The 20,257-nt window shown below is 43.2% G+C and overlaps 1 protein-coding gene across 1 annotated transcript in view; it reads right to left on the bottom strand.

Annotated features, from left to right (window-relative positions):
• The window catches only part of LOC134569093 (cAMP-dependent protein kinase catalytic subunit beta), a 54,970-nt gene extending 36,382 nt beyond the window's left edge, over positions 1-18,588 (bottom strand). The window contains exon 1 of the mRNA XM_063427993.1: positions 18,439-18,588. Within this exon, the coding sequence (XP_063284063.1) occupies positions 18,439-18,484 (46 nt within the window). The 5' untranslated portion in view covers positions 18,485-18,588. The remainder of the gene's footprint in view (positions 1-18,438) is intronic.
• Positions 18,589-20,257: the final 1,669 nt, after the last annotated feature.

Below are 20,257 nucleotides of genomic sequence, written 5' to 3'. Positions count from 1 at the left end.
GGGGGGGGGAGGGGGCTTCACAAGGCTCCCGGCGCTGGAACGAGGTGAGTAATAAGGGCTGCCTGGAGTGTCCCTTTAATGATTCAAAGATAAGAGGTTCTGGACTTTTTTTTTTACATGGGGGGAGGAGGAGTATTTTGACATGAATACAAAAAAAAATCTAATTAAAATAAAGTGTTACATTTATTATTATTTTTTAATGACAGCAGCGCCATAGATTTACTACATTTCAAATTAATATTTATATCAAACAGACAAAAAAAATGATGTTAATGGCCCAGATTTCAGCTGCATTGCGCCTGGAATGTGGGTTTAATAAAAAGCTAGGATTAGAGAATATCCTTCTGGACAGCTATAAATAGTTCACATATGACATTAGCATTCACTACAAGGTGTTTTGCTGCCACCTGCCGTTCAACAGACGGTAAGCATTCTATTGAAGTTGTTTATATTGAAGAAGAGGCGTAGAGAATATCTAATATGTGCAAAAGTTATGAAACAGTTTTACTTTGGTTCCAGGGTATCATGTGCAGCATTTATGGCCAAACTCCTGAACTTATATACACTTTGGCTGCCATCTTGGAGGAGGAGCTGCAAGCAATATTTTAAACAAGTTTGAATTGTAAACATTTGTTTGTGATCTCACTAGCAATGCATGGTTGAATGCAAGTCGGTAGACTTCGGAATAAAACGTTTTCCTTTTCTGAGGAAAATTAAAGGGAAACTATAGTCACCAGCATAACCATAGCTTCATGTAGCAAAGAGGTGCTTCCAGGGTCAGTGTTGCACGTTCAGTGTATATACCACCTGCATGCAGTCTCAGAACATTCCCCATAGAGATGCATTAAGTCAGTTCCTTGTAGCGCTGTGTTTTGCTGTGCGTGCGCATTAGTCTCTCAATGCTTTCCTGTGGGAAAGCATTGAATTTGCAGAGATTGTCAATTTTGATCTTAGCCAAGGAGGTGGATCGGGGGCAGAGCCAGCGCCAAGAGACGGGAGCAGCACTGGAATAAAGGGGAGTTTAACACTTTTTAAGGGGACATGTGTTTATAACTATAGGGTAAGAAATACAGGTTTGAATTCCTGACCCTATAGTGTTCCTTTGACAGAACCTAGGTTGACACAAAACAATATATTTCTCCAATTTTAAACATACTATTTACTTTACTTAAAGGGACACTAGTCACCAGAACAACTTTAGTTTAAAGACACAGTTTTTGTGTACAGATCATGCCCCTGCAGAAACATCAGTCCTTTAAATACGTCTCATTGTGTTGTGCTTACACTATTACTATGGGCTCCTCTAAGTAGTGGATTGAATGTACAAAAAAAAAAAAAAATATGTATTTTACAGAACAGGGGAAGTTAGAAAATGATATCAAAATGCTCACTGTTTGTGGTTCCCACTGTTCAAAATGTCTTTACAATATGTAATTAAGCAAAACTGTATAAGTCACGGCAAGATCTGGAAGACCAAGAACAATCTCCAATACAGTTGCTTACAGACTGGTTAGGAAAATAAATAAATGGAATTCCCAAACCACTGCAAAGGACCTGCCAAGATCAAGGTGGTGTGGCGTGCACTGGTCCACAGTGAAGTGATGCCTAAGCAAACATGATGTGCTTGGAAAAGCGAGCAAATAGAAAGCTTAGCTGTATTGCACACTTATAGGCACAAAGATAACTTCATTTTGATTAAGTGATCTGGGTGCAATGTGCCCCTCGATTCAACCCTGCAGCTGAAAACATTGCCATTCTGCAGGAAGGGCAATTCTTTGTAAGGTTAGTCCGCTTCTAAAGACTATCACAAAAATCACCAAAAAGTATGCTGGCGGGGATAATTTCAAGAAATTACCTTGCTGTTGGGGGTGGATCGTTTATGCTTTGGTGGCACAGGAAGTACACTATAAAACCCCAGACAGATTAGGTGAATATATATTGTTACAATGGCACCTGTCAAGGGGTAGAATATATTAGTAAGTTAACAGCTCGTTCTTGAATTTCATGTGTTGGAAGTAGGAAAAGAGGTCAAGCGAAAAGATCTGAGTGACTATGGCAAGGTACAAACAGTGATGGCTAAACAACTTGGTCAGAACATTTTCAAATGGCAAGTCTTGTGTCGTGTTGCTGGTAAGCAGTGGTGCAAAGAAGGACAAGCGGTATCAGGGTCATGTCCAAGGCTCATTGAAGACGTGCCCGTCTGGTCCGATCACACAGAAGAGCTATTGTAGCTCTATTTGCTGAACCACGTAATTCTGATAAAAAGGTAACAGAGCACATAGTGCATCTCAGTTTGTTGTGAATGGGCCTGTGAAGCAGCAGTCCGTTTAGAGTGTCCATGATGTCCACAGACAAAATAGCCTTCAATGGGAAGGGAGTGTCACATTGGACCATGGTGTAATGAAGGAAGGATGCCTGCTTTAACATCACATTTTCTTCAGGTGGATAGCAGAGTGTATGTGCACTGTTTACCTTCGGGAGAGATGGCAGCAGGACGCACTATGGGAAGAAGGCAGACAAGCCAAAGCAGTGTTATGCTCTGGGTAATGTTCTGCTGAGAAACCTTGGATCCTGGAATTTATGTGGATATTAACCACCTACCTAGAGATTGTTGCAGACCACATACAATCCTTCATAGCAGTGGCATTCACTGATGGCAGTGGTCTCAGGATAATGCACCCTGCCACAATGCAAACAATTGTTCAGAAATGTTGTGAGGAACATGACAAATCGTCCAAGGTATTGCCATGGCCTCTAAATTCGCCAGATGTCAATCTGACTAAGCATCTGTGGGATGTGCTCAAACTACAAATCCGATCCCACCTCACAGGACCTATCTGCTAACATTCAGAGGTCTTGTGAAATCCATCCTGTTCTGGCACCACAAAAGGGCAACTACACAATATTAGACAGTTTGTTTTAATGTTGCGACTGATCAGTACAAAAGTAGAGGGTAGAATTGATTCTATCAAATAACATATGGGCGCTAACGTCCTATAGTCTGTTAAGTAACTGTGGCTCCTCAAAGACAATGATCCGAAACACATATTACATCAAAAAATGAAAGGCTCAGGTTTTGGAATGGCCTTTGTAGTCTCAGACTTCAATACTGATGAAAGTTTCCTGGGCTGGCCATAAACATTCAGTGCATGAAATACAACTTGATACTACTAATATTGCAGACGGCATGACAATTAACATACACGTTTTAGTAGCAAAAATTTAATTTGAATGCATATTTTACATAAGGGCTTGACAAATTTGCTTGGAATCTAGGAGCCAGCTAAAAAAGTTCGGAGCTAGGTTTTCAACGTCAAAAATACAATTCTTAAAGGGACACTATAGTCACCAGAACCACTACAGCTTAATGTAGTTGTTCTGAAGTATATAGCCTGTCCCGGCAGGGTTTTCAGCGTATACACTGACATTTCAGAGTTTACATTGCTGCCTAGTAACACCTTGAGTGACAGTCACTCAGATGGGTCAGTGCTGCACAGTGGAGCTCATTTTAAGGCAGGGAGGTGAGAAAGTGAATAATCTAGAGCAACTGGGCCGGCTGACAATAAAAGGAGGGTGATTGCTGTCAGCAAGTTCAGTTAATACCGGATTTGTGTAGAAATGGTGTTGCTTTAAAACTTTAAATTTACAGATTATTGTGCTGGCTATCAGAAAAAGGCCTGAAAGGCAACCAATATTCGGAATCAGTATGGGCTCTGAAAAAATGATATTAGTTGATCCCTAGTTTGTAGTCGAATAATTTAAGAATGGTATGATAACTTCTCTGGGTCCAGCTGGCCACCTGCTGCTGCCTTTCTTGCTGTCTGAGGGGCTAGCTCATTGGCAGTGAGTATCAGCTTAGTGTTCTCAGCAGGACCCAGGTAAGTTATCAAATCGTTATTTAATGGTTAGACTAGTTACTCCACAGCATCAGGGCACTCGTGGCACTATAACCACTACAGTGTGCACTATTTATGATATGTTACTTTAATCCACTTCAAAGTAAACAAGGACTAGCTCGTGAACTCTGTACAAAAAGACAAAAAGGTGGGGGGGTGTACTATACTGTGAGAGTTACCGGTATTTACAAAATATTACATTTCGGGAAATTCTTGGGTGAAATGCAATTTATCTCCCCCCCCCCCCCCTTCCCCCCCCCATCCCCCCCCAAATTTTTTTTATCTGAATCTCCAATTCAGTTATGTTTCCAGCTGAGTTATTTTGGTCTCACATTTGGAATCATCTTGTGAATTCCCAACACGTTACAGTTTAGTGAAAAACCCTGAGTATAAAGCATTCTATCTGGGCTATACAGAAGTTATTTGTGAGGTTAAGTGTAGGTCTGTAATAGCTACGATTATGTGCTGGATTCAAAAATACTCTTATCTCATAAGTTACAGTTTCTCTTAAGAAGGGGGGTACACCATCCAGCGTTTATATCTGAAACACTAAAAGGGAATGTACTAAAAAAGAAAATATAGTATTGAATAAACAGCAGCAAACACTGTTCATTCACAGTACGATGGCAAAGAACCAGTGGTTTATTTATGTTAATGGCTAGCCGTGTTTAACTTTCTGAGAATTTTTAACAAGCTTGTGAGAGAGCAATAAACTACTATTTCTGCATCTTAAAGCCTGCTGTACTTCTTAGTTTTGGAATCTGAGTTTGCATGCAACAGGATTACATGCATAACTGAATGGAACAGACTGTCAGGGGGTTAGGAATTAAAGGGTTACTCCAACCAAAAAATTTTTTGCTTTTGTTACCCTTCCTTTCCTGCCCCCATCCCCTCTCCAGATCCAGTCAAAGTTTAAAAAATATACATATATAAAATTATGTTTAAAAAAACATAACTGTGTTCCAACAACAAGCCCGCTGGAGCCAACTCTTGTTCTGGACTAGCTAACAATGCTGCAAGAGGTGGAGGTATACCTTTGGCGGCAGAGGTGTTTAACTCAGTATTTGCAAAGTTTCATAGTGCATAGCTGCAAATACAGTATAGACTCCAGGCACCATGACCACTCAAAAGCATTAAGTGGTCATGATGCTTGGAGTTACCCTTCAATGGGTCACTAAGTACTACTCGGACATATTGTACCCCAGTTCTCTAAAGGTAAGGAGGCTGAGTGGATTTCAATGAAAAGAATATATATATTTTTTTAAATTACAACTTATGAGTGTCTGTCTGAAAGCAAGTGAGCGTACATGCGTCTGTGAGTGAGTGTGCGCGTTTCTCAGTGAGTGTGTGCGTCAGAGTTAGGAATCTATTATCGGTTTGGTCGATATTACGGATTTTGGCAAATATCGGTATCAGCCTCTATTGATACCAATATTGCCGATAATGTGAGAGGAGGCGGTGGACCAACACACGCAAGGCCGGCACGTGCATAAGGCGGCACAAGCGGCCATCTTTGGGCGCACCGGCTCTGGGGACGCAAGAATCGAGTGACCAGCAGGAAGGAAGCGCTCAGTGTAGTGTGGCTGAGCGGACCGCGGCACACTAGCTTCAGTTTCCTGTACCCGGCCGAACTGACATGAAGTGCTTACTAAGAGTCTTGTCAGTCCGGCCAGGTACAGGAAACTGAAGCTCCTATACCATGGTCAGCTGTGCTCTGCCACGCTACAAGAGAGGTAATGAGGGACACCAGGGAAGGGAGAGGAAATTAACACTAAAGGACAGGGAAGGGATGAGAGAAGTACACTAAGGGACAGGGAAGGGAGAGGAACACTAAATATTCTTAAAACCATTAAAAAAAATCTGACTGGCATGTATATTTTGTGCATTTACCACTTTAAAAAAAAAAAAAAAAGATTTGCAAAAAAATTATAATAAAACAAAACATGTTCAGTTAACAGTAGATTTGTGTAGAAATTGTTTCTTTTTTCAAAACGGTAGATGTACAGAATATCGGTATCAGTAAATTATCGGCCTGAAAGTTCACAGATTATTGGTATCTGCTCTAAAAAAATCTATATCGGTTGATCAGTCAAAGTGTAGGTCAGTGAGTATGTCTGTGTCTGTCTGTGAATGTGTCTGTTTAGGTGACCAGTCCCTAATCTGATTGCATGGGAAAGTTGATTTTACTCACCTTTTTCCCCATGCCGTGGCTGGACCCGCTTCCATGGCTGAGATTATCAGTCTTGATTACCTCAGCCAATCCGATGCTTTCCCATAGGAAACCACTGGGAGGCTTATTGTGCATGCATTCATCTGCATCTCCTCATAGAGATGCATTGAATCAAATGCATTTCTATGGGGGAACATTCAGCACCGTTTGAGTGACAGCCACTAGAGGGGTTACTAGACATCAATGTAAACACTCGCAATGTAATGTCTTTTCTCTGAAAGAGCAGTGTATACATTAAAAAGCTTGAAGGGACAGGCTATAGACACCAGAGCCACCTCATTAAGCTGCAGTGGTTCTGGTGACTTTAGTTTCCCTTTAAGAATTGTATTTTTGCTGCTGAAAATGAAGCTTTGTTAGGTAAGCAAGAAATACTGTCTCGTAACTTTTTTAGCTGGCTTCTAGATTCCAAAATTTCTAAATTCGTCATTCCCTACTATAGTCTTTACATAAATGAGTACACTTTTCAATACAGGGCCCCCGTTGATTGGCTAGCGCGGTCAGCTGACGCACTACGCCAGTCAGTAGCTCCCCAATTATGAATAAAGTACGTACTAACTTTTAACATTACCAGTATCCTTCCATACCTATTTTACTTACAGATGTGGCAAGACTATCAACAATAAATGTATCACATTTTGTATGCAGGGAGCCAAAGTGTTTTGAAAAATACAAACTCCACATGACAAGATTATGGCTTTGATTTTTTTTAACAACAAAGCACATCATGTTTTATAAAATTAAGGATAACTTTCCTGGAATCTTATAGCTGCTTTGTATAGTGTATACCAAACAATTGTTCCTTGTGTAGTATGACAGCAGGTTTTATAGAATGATATATAGATTGGGGGGGGTGGAGGAGATAAGAAAAAGGGAAACTACTAAGTCCCGGGATCTTGATTAACATGGCTGTATGTTGCACAAACAGCTCACTTATGCTTTACACCAAACGCCTTGTCCATGTCAGTTTATCAATGAACTGGCTGCCCAAGGTCGGAATGGAAGCAGAGAGAATTTTCCATATACAGGGCCATACATCAGTGTGTACTGGCGGAGGCCTCTGTTGGCTGGGAAATAATAAACACATATCTCGGCTAGGCCCGGACAGTAGACTGGAATTTTGTAATCGGAGCTACACAGTAAGTAATAATTATTCACTGCATGGGAATGAAACTCGTTTGGCTCGTTCCAGAGCAGAAAACAAAGCAGGATGTTTGGCATTATTTAAGTTTGACCAGAAAGGGGGTCTAATACCTTTTGAACCAAAAGGCTGATTTTAAGAAGCATTATAAAGCCCCAACGATTAGAGTACATGGAATTTTTCCACTTTACCTTATACATGAGGCTGTTAGTCTCCAATGGCACAAGCATGCTAACAGATCTGAAAAACATTCTACAAATGGCTCTTAAAGGAACTCTACTACGGCTTATAGAAGGGGTCAAATTTCAGTTTTGTTAAACCTTTGTAGCAGTATGGAAGTAAAAACAAATAATACATATTATAAATAAATAAATAATAATATAACAGAGCTTCCCCGGCATCAGAATCCAGCCCCTTCACACAGCAGAGCTCCCCTGGCACCAGAAGCATGTCCCCTTTACACGGCAGAGCTTCCCTGGTATCAGAAGCCTGTCCCCTTCACACGGCAGACCTCCCCTGGTATCAGAAGCCTGGCCCCTTTACACAGCAGAGCTACCCAGGTACCAGAAGACTGGCCCCTCCACACAGTAGAGCTCTCCTGGCATCAGAAGCCTGGCCCCTTTACACAACAGAGCTCCCCAGGTACCAGAAGACTGGCCATTTTACACAGTAGAGCTCTCCTGACGTAAGAAACCTGGCCCCTTTGCTGCTGCATAGAGGATTCAGAATTTTTACATCAGCATTATTCATACAAATCTGTCCAAGTCTGAGCAATGAAAGGCTCGTAGCATTGGCCTATGCCATGCCATGCCATGCATATTATTGCTGTTCCAAGCTGGATGGAGGTTTATTCATTAGTTTAGCTGCTGCAGATAGACTGGGTGCTTGGAGAGTCCATTTTCTTAAACTGCATAAAAACTATTTCACTGCACCATAACAACTACAAAAAAACTGCAAGGGTTATGATGCTTAAGAGATTGTCCCCTTTGACCCCTTAAGGACCAAACTTCTGGAATAAAAGGGAATCATGACATGTCACACGTCATGTGTCCTTAAAGGGTTAAACAACCCCAAATCATTATACAAGCGAATACAACAATTTGGACAAGGGCAAGATTTATCAAAGTACTGTGAAACGTGGTGACATCACCACAGGTATAGTGGTCACAACAGGGGAGATTTTAAATTTGTGCAAATTCTGACTAAAGGATTTCAAATAATTATTTAATAAGAATCAGAAAGTGTTGTTTTTTTACGTATTTATTCTTATTCTGCATTCAGAATAAAGGCACATCACTTTCTACATCAAAAATGTGTACACACATTGCTGGTGTAAACATGTAACAATAATAATATATTTAATGGGCACAGCAGATAGCTGTACTATCCTGACAGACTAGATAGGTGATGTAGATTACTGGTCACCTTTCGTACTGATTTTTGATAACTGGGGCAGATATTATGTACATTTAAGTTTTGAAAAAACACAACTTCTACACAAATCTGACATTAACTGAACATGCTGACAGCATTCACAATACTTTCACTCTCAGGCAGCCAGTACATGCTGGGATCAGTGACATCCCAGCATGTACATCGCTGTTACTCGTTGAGAGTGACATGAGTGTGATTGCGGTCATCAATTACACTCCTATCACTCTCAATCAACAAGCCCACTGCATTACAGTAGATTATTCACTGTCTAACCTCCCTGCCTCCAGCTGGGGACTCTCAGGCAGGGGGTGATGTGAGGTGGCGATGTAGCTTCTCTCTAGATGGCGGCTGGATTTTTGGGATGCAGGAGATAGCGTATAGTGCTTGGAAGAGTTGAGTAAGTTATTCATTATATCGGTAAGTTACAACATCGATATGGAAATATGCCGAATATATGCTCTAACAAATCGGCAGAACAAATAATCAGTGTATCCCTACTAAAGAGCAGAGGATTGTATGTTCTCTTTTTAATGGGCAGGGCCCTCTTCATCTACAGTTCCCATGTGTCAAACAAATTTAGTAAGAATTGTTTGTCTTGTTTTACCTAGTACAGAACTCTGTTCAAGGCTTCCAATGTTAATTCTGTGCATACTTTTTTTTTTGTCTGTCGTCAGCGCGCACAGCATGCTAGCAACAGACGTGATGAACTACTCCCTTGCAGGCAGAGCACCTGCGGGGGAAGATTACTTCCCCTCCCCTACCTTCCTCCCCCCTCAGTATACAATATATATTTTATCCTTTAATTTCTTTAAAACCCTCCATTTCTCCCCTCGCCAAACCAGAGCGCGTGCAAGCGCTCTGAGCCGGCGAAATGGACCAATAGAGAAGCCTGTGATTGTACAGAGTGACGCCCATTTATAGTTGGGGGAGGGAGAGTGTCGCCCGGCGCTTGTCTCTAGCTAAGTAAATTTCTTTGATTTGAAGAAAATACGCCAAATTAAAGGGGGGGACCTTCTTGATGGTGTCCATTAGGGCATATTACACATGAAAGGTACTCCCCCCTCAAAAGGGTTGGAGTAGCCTTTTAATTAAGTGATTTTGAGAAATAGATGTAATTCTGATTATATATAATGATAAATAATTCAGTTACTGAAAGCCTGTTGAGTATATTGATGTAAGATGCTGTGGGAGCCAAATGCTTCTTTCTGAAGCACTGAATTAAAAGTTTCTAATAGAGAAGCACTGGACTGGCGGATCGCATCTATCACTGGGAATGCTCTATGTATTTTTAATGCTTCTCTTTAGGTAGGATCAAGCTGCTGTAAGAGACTATCGCTGCAAGGGAATAAAGGTAAAATTAATGGTTTTGTTTGATTTTTTTTTTTTTCTAATTAGAACATAGAGGTCCATAAATTAAAAATAATAAAGCGCTGTTTTTTTTTCATTAGTGTTCTGTGTGTTAAATTAAGCTTTCTGTTCTATTACACTGATACCCAGAGTTCCCCTGCCCCCCTCCCCACCCCCAAAAAAGCTCTCATGTATGTCACAAAGTGCATACAACCATTGTAGACATTGCATTCAGCCAATAAGCTAAGCTTTGCATCACAGGGTATAGCCAATAGCTGAGAGGTTCTTGCTGAGTGGAGGCTACAGTGGAGATGGGGAGTAGTGATCAGCAGAACCTAGGTAAGAAGTGGTTAGGGATAGACACTCCAGGAATGTTCCTTTAACCCCTTAAGGACCAAACTTCTGGAATAAAAGGGAATCATGACATGTCACACATGTCGTGTGTCCTTAAGGGGTTAACTACTTTATGAAAGATTATATGCTAGAAAAGTCAACCTTTACTAGGATTTGCATAGCCTTTTGTCAACGAGAAACATTTAGAAAAAAAAATCAAATTCCATTCTAATAAATAAAATAAATATACTCTATCACCACAAGCCTGTCAGTAGAAAAACAATGGAGAGCATAAAAGTCGTAATATAAATAAACAAACAAACTATTCTACAAAAGAAAGCCAAAAGGAAACTATACACTGGGTAACTGTCCAGTTAAAACAGGTCACTTTTTTGTAGTATGTCCCAAAAAAACCTTTGTCTGCCCCATTAAATTTTTTACAACTTTTGAACTACTTTTCCTTCCAGCAAGTTGACAAAAGTTGGCAACGGGTGGAGCTTAAGTCAAGCACCACAGCTTTTGTCAACATTATAATTGGCCCTCTGTGTGTACGCACCTCCCTAAAGCGGACAGGACATCCTGAAAAAGGAGTTCCCTGATCTTCAGCATAAACTGGGTATGCATGTCATTTAAAGATGGCACAGCCTGGAAAGTTCCCTCCATGACCGGATCCTCTCATCATGATCTATGGCAGGGCCAAAACAAGAGATGGAAGTCCTTTGGCGTGTCAGTCCTGTTTGTTTTGTTGAAATTAACGTGCATGTATGTTCCTGTATTCTGCTTGTGTTATGTATGGATGCTTGTGGCTGGTTTGTAGGATTTAATTTGTGCATACATGGGCTGTTGTATTGTGTATGTGAGTGAACATACTCAATATATAGTGTGTTTATATGTATGTATGTATAATGTGGGCTGTGTATTATGTTATGTATAATGTAGGCTGTGTGCGAGGGTCAACTTGTAGGATTGTGTGTGTGGGTTATATGCTGTGTTGTCTGTGTGTGAGTAATGGTGTCTGTATGTGTGGGTGATTTTCTTCAAAAAAACATTAAAACACTAAAATCATGCAGGCATCTTCAGTTAAGTTGTCTGGATGCAGGGATTTAACACACTTGCACCTTTAGTGGAGTAAAACATGGTCACGTGAGGTTGCAGCACTGAATGCACTATGAGGATGTGTTTGCCATACATGCGCATGAAATGCTCTATGAGGAGCAATGGATTGGCCATCAGCTCAAGAGCCCAATAATGGCACATGGTTTAATTCAATGGTGTAATTAATGGGACACTCCAGGCACCCAGACTACTTCTGCCCATTGGAGTGGTCTGGGTGCCAACTCCCATCACGTGTAATTGTTGCAGTTTTTATAAACTGCAATAATTACCTTGCAGGGTTAAGTCCTCCTCTAGTGGCTAGAGGGACTTCCGGGTTCTTAAAACCCAAAAAGTGTTTTAAACTACGCTGGACGTCCTCACGCCCTTGCCGGAATCCCCATAGGAAAGCATTGAATAATGCTTTCCTATGGGGAGGTCTAATGGGCGCACAAATGGAGCCTGACCCAGCGCCGAGGGACATTCAGGTAAATCACTGAAGACGTTTTAACCCCTTCAGCAACATGGGATGGGGGGTGGGAGGGAGAGGGGCACTGCAAGAACCTGCAGTGCCAGGAAAACGGATATGTTTTCCTGGCACTGGAGAGTCCCTTTAAAAATTATTCTTCTGATGGCTGAACTTGACCAAGCCTAGAAACGTCCAAGGCTTACACATTTTATACAAAAAAATTGAGGATCTGGTCCCACACCCATTCTACTTACGCAGGAACATTTTCAACAATTAGATGCACATTCTAGCAATCCCTGCACAAGATAGGAACCAATGGAGACAAACTACCATCACATGAAATAACTAGTAACTAACAACCGAAAACAAACTATAGGATGCAGTTGCTTGCATGACATTTTACACAAAACCAAATCAAACATTTAAAACATCCATTTCACGGATCAGATTTAATAAAAAATATTGTAACGCATGCATTACTACCATGGCCACCTAAAGCGTTTTTTTTTTTCATTAAGATTTACTCACTATATAGATAATTGTAGCAATCTGAAAATGTATTTCAACCTTTAGTCTAAACCAGCCAAAGGAAATTGAAGAAAATCATGGCTGGGACTAGAAAATCCATTAGGGATGAATTTCACAATCACTGCAGAAGCTGGGAGAAACCATACATGGTACGACTGAACCCCAGCAAGTACAATATATCCTGCAACCAAGTAGAACTATTTTTCCCAAAAGCATGGTATTTCCAGGTAAGACTACATTCTTTCAAAGTAAGGTATCCCCTGACATTTACAATCATCAGTCTGTATCTCAGCTCAGCAGCCCTGCTGTTTCCTCCCCCGGTTAGCACCCCACTATTCTAGTTTAGTACCCATTTAAACACAAGTGCTCAAGACCAGCAGCAGATGAATGCGCCGATAGCCTTACTCTTTCCCTCTGTCTACACATGCCTGGGGCACAGCCGAGGTGTGACAATAGCTGCTTTGGTGAGTTTTTCCAAAGTAGCTGTTTTACCTAAATTTTGCAATTCTGTTTGCATTGCGAAATGATCAATTATAATAATCGTGTTGGCACTCTACTACAGGGTGGTGCAGGTATTAGAGGTAACACCCATAAGAACCTCAATAATATATACAAATAGATCACTATTAATACCGCACTCAATCACATAAAATATGCTTCAAAAAGAAAATAATCAATATGTAGAAATGCAAAATTCCTTTATTATACAGAAAAAGAGAAGAAAAAAGGGACAACATAAAAAAGTGGACCATTATTGTCAAATATACAGAATGGTGGACACTCTGTTAATTCACCCAATGTACAATGATTAGTAGAAAAAATTCATAATAAATACACAAAATATGTACAACGTGTCCTATATACACCCTATACATGTAGCGTGATAAGTAATGATAATAAGTAGTTCATATACAGTCCGGTGAACCCACCAATAATGTTGCTTGGATAGCAATTGCTAGTCTGATCAGACAGATCAGACAGAAAAATATGTTTTTCTTTTTATATGTCAAAGCAGAAATAAATGAAAAAACAATGTATAAAAAAGAAAAAAAAAATGAATATGAAAAATATAGAAAAAAACTTTTGAGAAAAAATATATAGGCAAAGAGTTTCTCTTGAGCAGCTTTGTAAATGAAAGATTGGTTGGATCTCACCATGACTCGCTGTGGCTGTCAATATAGGATGCAGAGCGGAGTCCGAAATGTCCCTTTGAATGGACATTTCGTTCCCGAGCGCGCAGCCCAGGTAATACGAGACAGGAACCGGACCGGACAAGCCCTATACTACATCACTACTTATCTACAAAAAAATGCACTTCTGTATTTAAGGAATACAGAGAACCTCTCAAGTCTGTGTTATATCTACTCACATATGTATGGACTCCGCTCTACAGCCCATAGTGACAGCCACAGTGCCTCATGGTGAGATCCAACCAATCTTTCATTTACAAAGCTGCTCATAGTCTATAAAAAAAATCTATATTTTAAATTTTTCTATATTTTTTCTTTTTCATTTTTTTCTCATTTATTTCTGCTTTGACATATAAAAAGAAAACAAGTATGTTTCTGTCTGATCAGACTAGCAATTGCTACCCAAGCATAAATGATCAATTATTGGTCGATTCACCGGACTGTATGAACTATTAGCATTATTTATCAAGCTATATTTATAGGGTGTATATAGGGCACGTAGTACATATTTTGTGTATATATTATGACGTTTTTCTACTAATCATTGTACATTGAATGAATTGACAGAGTGTCCACCGTTCCGTATATTTGGCAATAATGGTCCTCTTTTTTGATTTTGTCCCTTTTTCTTCTTCTCTTTTTCTGTATAATAAATTCATTTTTGCATTTCTAATATTGATTATTTTCTTTTTGACACATAATAAACTGCATTGTGTTGCAATTAAATCTACTAGATAAATACTTTATGAATATGTCACCTCAAAATCTCAGTTTGACAAAACACACTGATGAGTAAGAAGCATTGTAATCCAAGAAGCAGCCAAAAAGACAATAAAAGAAAATATGGTTGAGACTGGAGAATCCATTAGTGATGGGGTAGGCAGCCATGTTGCGGACTGCTTCTACCATAATGCTGGCAACGCATCAGGAGAAATAAAGCCCACAAAATCTGGAATGCCAAAGTTTGCCTAGTGCTTACCCATGCATCAGTGGGACAAATACCGCTAACATTCCAGAACCTGGAAGGAACAATCCATGGTACAACTGTCATCCTGCCAATTCAAAAAGTTAAAAGCATATGACCAGGAGACCACGTTTTCTGAATGCTCTATAAAATAGCTCCCTTAACGTAGTTGGGCTTTATTTGAACAGACAGAAAACAGTTGGAAAGGGACCTGTAGTCAAATAAAACAAGAATAAACACGGCTTGAAGTAAAATCAAGTCAAGCATTGACCTGATATCATCTACATAAATTATGGTGGATACAGTATCGTGCCTGGAAACAGTCAGACCTACTTACACTTGCGTGATTTAAAGACAAGAAGCTGATTGGCTCCCTCAATATCTATGTAACTTAAATCTGTTTGTAAATGTGTCAAGACTCAATATTTTATAATAAGCACTTTAGTTCTTAACCTGGACCAAAAAATGGATCCCCATGACATTTTAGAGTATCTCCACTGGAAGGAACTGGTATCTTATAGTCATTAGGCAAATGCTCACAACAATCTGTTTTGCTCTATCAGCTCTAGCACAATGAAGTCGTAGCAGACACTGTACAGTACCAGGTTTATGCACTGGTGAATTGTAATTTAATAAAACAGAAAGAGTAAACAAACCTCCATCTCTGGCTTTACTCCGTAGCCTGCGACCCCAGGCCAAAGCTGCTAAATAAGCTTTCAGTCGAACCTAGGTAACTCACAATAAGCCTGACTTCATATTCTCAATACATGACAGTCTAATGGTTCTCTTCAGCACTCCTTAAATAGATCTCCAATGCAGTTGAATATTTTGTATCCTAGCCACCAAATAACGAGCCTTCTCCTTGTCCCCAGCTAACTGTATGTTCTTCAATACTTCAGTTATCTGTCACAAGATGTCCTCCTTCATGACTGAGCATTCCCCTATCCCACACAACCATGGTGTCCCTAACCTTTATAGACCGCATATAGAAAGTGAACAGAGATGAGAAGAAATTACATTTCTTTAACTCCTCCAATGCATTTTTTGTCGTGGATGTGCGACTATGGCACAACCCTGGCATTCCTCCTCCAATTATACTACATATCCTGCAACCACTGTATCTCCCACCAAGTAATCTGTTAGCGCTATATAAATGGCAATAATAATAATAATAATAATAATAATAATAAGTACAACTACATATCCCGCAGCCACTGTTTCTCCCACCAAGTAATCTGTTAGCGCTATATAAATGGCAATAATAATAAGTACAACTACATATCCCGCAGCCACTGTTTCTCCCACCAAGTAATCTGTTAGCGCTATATAAATGGCAATAATAATAATAATAATAATAATAATAATAAGTATAACTACATATCCCGCAGCCACTGTTTCTCCCACCAAGTAATCTGTTAGCGCTATATAAATGGCAATAATAATAATAATAATAATAAGTACAACTACATATCCCGCAGCCACTGTTTCTTCCACCAAGTACAAACACATATCCTGCAGCCAATGAATCCCCGACTAGGTACAACCATATATGCCGCACCAAGTACAACTACATATCCCGCAGCCATTGAATATCCCACCAAATACAATAAGATATCCCACAACCACAGCACCTCACTACTGTAAGCACAATATAAACTACAACCATTGTATCCCTCACAAATAGAACTATATTCTCCCCCCCAAACATGGTATTCCCCTGGAAAGCCTGCTCTGCCTTAAGACCATGGTACTCCTCTATTATATCAGTATCACCATCTTACCCAGCTCCAGTATTACCCTCACACTACCCCGACTGGCATGTACAATTACCAGGCTCTCTAACAGCCGTCCAGCAGCCCCTGTATTAGCCCCCCACTAAGCCGGTTAAGTACCCCCTGTGTCAATATTAGCCCCCACTATCACAGTTAGTAACCTTTGTGTATTTGCCCCCACTATCCCGGTTAGTACCCCCAGTGTATTAGCCCCCACTCTCCAGGTTAGTAACCCCTGTGTATTAACCCCCACTCTCCAGATTAGTAGTAACCCCTGTGTACTAGCCCCCACTTTCAAGGTTAGTAACCCCTGTGTATTAGCCCCCACTCTCCAGGTTAGTAACCCTTGTGTATTAGCCCCCAATCTCCCGGTTAGCACCCCCTGTGTATTAGCCCCCACTATCCGGGTTAGTAACAACAATGTATTAGCCCCCACTATCCTGGTAAGTACCCCCTGTGTATTAGCCCCCACTAACCCAGTTAGTACCCTCTGTGTATTAGCCCCCACTAACCCAGTTAGTACCCCCTGTGTCTGTACTAGCCCCCATTATCCCAGTTAGTACCCCCTGTGTCTGTATAAGCCCCCACTCCCCCGGTTAGTACCCCGTGTATTAGCCCCCACTAACTCGGTTAGTACCCCCTGTGTATTAGCCCCCACTAACCCGGTTAGTACCCCCTGTGTATTAGCCCCCACTAACCCGGTTAGTACCCCCTGTGTATTAGCCCCCACTAACCCGGTTAGTACCCCCTGTGTATTAGCCCCCACTAACCCGGTTAGTACCCCCTGTGTATTAGCCCCCACTAACCCGGTTAGTACCCCCTGTGTATTAGCCCCCACTAACCCGGTTAGTACCCCCTGTGTATTAGCCCCCACTAACCCGGTTAGTACCCCCTGTGTATTAGCCCCCACTAACCCGGTTAGTACCCCCTGTGTATTAGCCCCCACTAACCCGGTTAGTACCCCCTGTGTATTAGCCCCCACTAACCCGGTTAGTACCCCCTGTGTATTAGCCCCCACTAACCCGGTTAGTACCCTCTGTGTATTAGCCCCCACTAACCCAGTTAGTACCCCCTGTGTCTGTACTAGCCCCCACTATCCCAGTTAGTACCCCCTGTGTCTGTATAAGCCCCCACTCCCCCGGTTAGTACCCCGTGTATTAGCCCCCACTAACTCGGTTAGTACCCCCTGTGTATTAGCCCCCACTAACCCGGTTAGTACCCCCTGTGTATTAGCCCCCACTAACCCGGTTAGTACCCCCTGTGTATTAGCCCCCACTAACCCGGTTAGTACCCCCTGTGTATTAGCCCCCACTAACCCGGTTAGTACCCCCTGTGTATTAGCCCCCACTAACCCGGTTAGTACCCCCTGTGTCTGTATTAGCCCCCCTATCCCGGTTAGTACCCCCCGTGTCTGTATTAGCCCCCACTATCCCGGTTAGTACCCCCTGTGTCTGTATTAGCCCTCCCCCTATCCCGGTTGGTACCCCCTGTGTCTGAATTAGCCCTCCCCCTATCCCGGTTGGTACCCCCTGTGTCTGTATTAGCCCCACTATCCTGGTTAGTACCCCCTGTGTCTGTATTAGCCCCCCTATCCCGGTTAGTACCCCCTGTGTCTGTATTAGCCCCCCTATCCCGGTTAGTACCCCCTGTGTCTGTATTAGCCCCCCTTATCCCGGTTAGTACCCCCTGTGTCTGTAATAGCCCCCCCCCCCGCCTATCCCGGTTAGTACCCCCTGTGTCTGTAATAGCCCCCCCTATCCCGGTTAGTATCCCATGTGTCTGTATTAGCCCCCCCTGTGTCTGTATTAGCTCCCCCCCCCCATCCCGGTTAGTACCCCCTGTGTCTGTATTAGCCCCCCCTTCCCGGTTAGCCCCCCCTGTGTCTGTATTAGCCCCCCCTGTGTCTGTATTAGCCCCCCCCTGTGTCTGTATTAGCCCCCCCTGTGTCTGTATTAGCCCCCCCTATCCCGGTTAGGTAACCCCAGCGCTCAGGCCCAGCACACAGGTAGGCCCCCCCCCATTGTCTCCCATGCCGGGGCACTGACCGCTCTCTATCTCGCTGCCTTTCTTGGCGGTGGCTGCGTTCCCCATGCTGCGGCCTCGGTGTATCTGTCACAGGGCTGCGGCTCACTCTCCGGCCGGGACCAGACTCTCCGCTCAGCAACCGCACCGGAAGTGACGCTCGACCCCGGACACCCGCCCCCCTACCGACAGGGCGTTACCATGGGAGACGGGATCCCTCCTCCTCTCTAAACCCTGGAGCCTGTCAGACACTGGATCCCTCTCCTTCCAGAAACTGGATCTCTCCTCCCCGTCAGACACTGGATCCCATCAGACACTGCATCCTTATCCTCTCTAAACCCTGGATCCTCTCAGACACTGGATCCCTCCTCTTACTCTCACTGACCCTGGATCCCTTACTCCCAGACACTGGATTACTCAGACACTGGATCCCCCTCTCCTCTCTGACACTGGATCCCCCCCTCCTCTCAGACACTGGATCCCCCCTCCTCTCAGACACGGGATCACTTCCTCCTCTCAGACACTGGATCCCCCCTCCTCTCAGACACGGGATCACTTCCTCCTCTCAGACACTGGATCCCTCCTCCTCTCAGACACTGGATCCCCCCTCCTCTCAGACACTGGATCCCCCCTCCTCTCTGACACTGGATCCCCCCTCCTCTCAGACACTGGATCCCCCCTCCTCTCTGACACTAGATCCCTCCTCCTCAGACACTGGATCCCTCCTCCTCAGACACTGGATCCCTCCTCCTCTCTGACACTGGATCCCTCCTCCTCTCTGACACTGGATCCCCCTCCTCTCAGACACTGGATCCCTCCTCCTCTCAGACACTGGATCACCCCTCCTCTCAGACACTGGATCACCCCTCCTCTCAGACACCGGATCCCCCCCTCCTCTCAGACACTGGATCCCTGCTCCTCTCAGACACTGTATCCCTCCTCCTCTCAGACACTGGATCCCTCCTCCTCTCAGACACTGGATCCCTCCTCTCAGACACTGGATCCCTCCTCCTCTCTGACACTGGATCCCTCCTCCTCTCAGACACTGGATCCCTCCTCCTCTCAGACACTGGATCCCTCCTCCTCTCAGACACTGGATCCCTCCTCCTCTCAGACACTGGATCCCTCCTCCTCTCAGACATTGGATCCCTCCTCCTCTCTGACACTGGATCCCTCCTCCTCTCAGACACTGGATCACTTCCTCCCCTCAGACACTGGACCCCTCTCCTTCTCCTCTGTAAACCCTGGATCCTCTCTAAACCCTGGATCTTCTCTAAACCCTGGATCCTGTCAGACACTGGATCCCTCTCCTTCTCCTTCCAGAAACTGGATCTCTCCTCCCCGTCAGACACTGGATCCCATCAGACACTGCATCCTTACCCTCTCTAAACCCTGGATCCTCTCAGACACTGGATCCCTCCTCCTCTCAGACACTGGAACCCCCTCCTCTCAGACAATGGATCACCCCTCCTCTCAGACACTGGATCACCCCTCCTCTCAGACACCGGATCCCCCCTCCTCTCAGACACTGGATCCCTGCTCCTCTCAGACACTGTATCCCTCCTCCTCTCAGACACTGGATCCCTCCTCCTCTCTGACACTGGATCCCTCCTCCTCTCAGACACTGGATCCCTCCTCCTCTCAGACACTGGATCCCTCCTCCTCTCAGACACTGGATCCCTCCTCCTCTCAGACACTGGATCCCTCCTCCTCTCAGACATTGGATCCCTCCTCCTCTCTGACACTGGATCCCTCCTCCTCTCAGACACTGGATCACTTCCTCCCCTCAGACACTTGACCCCTCTCCTTCTCCTCTCTAAACCCTGGATCCTCTCTAAACCC

This window comes from Pelobates fuscus, chromosome 7 (assembly GCF_036172605.1).
Source record: "Pelobates fuscus isolate aPelFus1 chromosome 7, aPelFus1.pri, whole genome shotgun sequence".
Taxonomy (NCBI): domain Eukaryota; kingdom Metazoa; phylum Chordata; class Amphibia; order Anura; family Pelobatidae; genus Pelobates; species Pelobates fuscus.
This window is presented reverse-complemented; position numbering and strand designations above follow the sequence as displayed.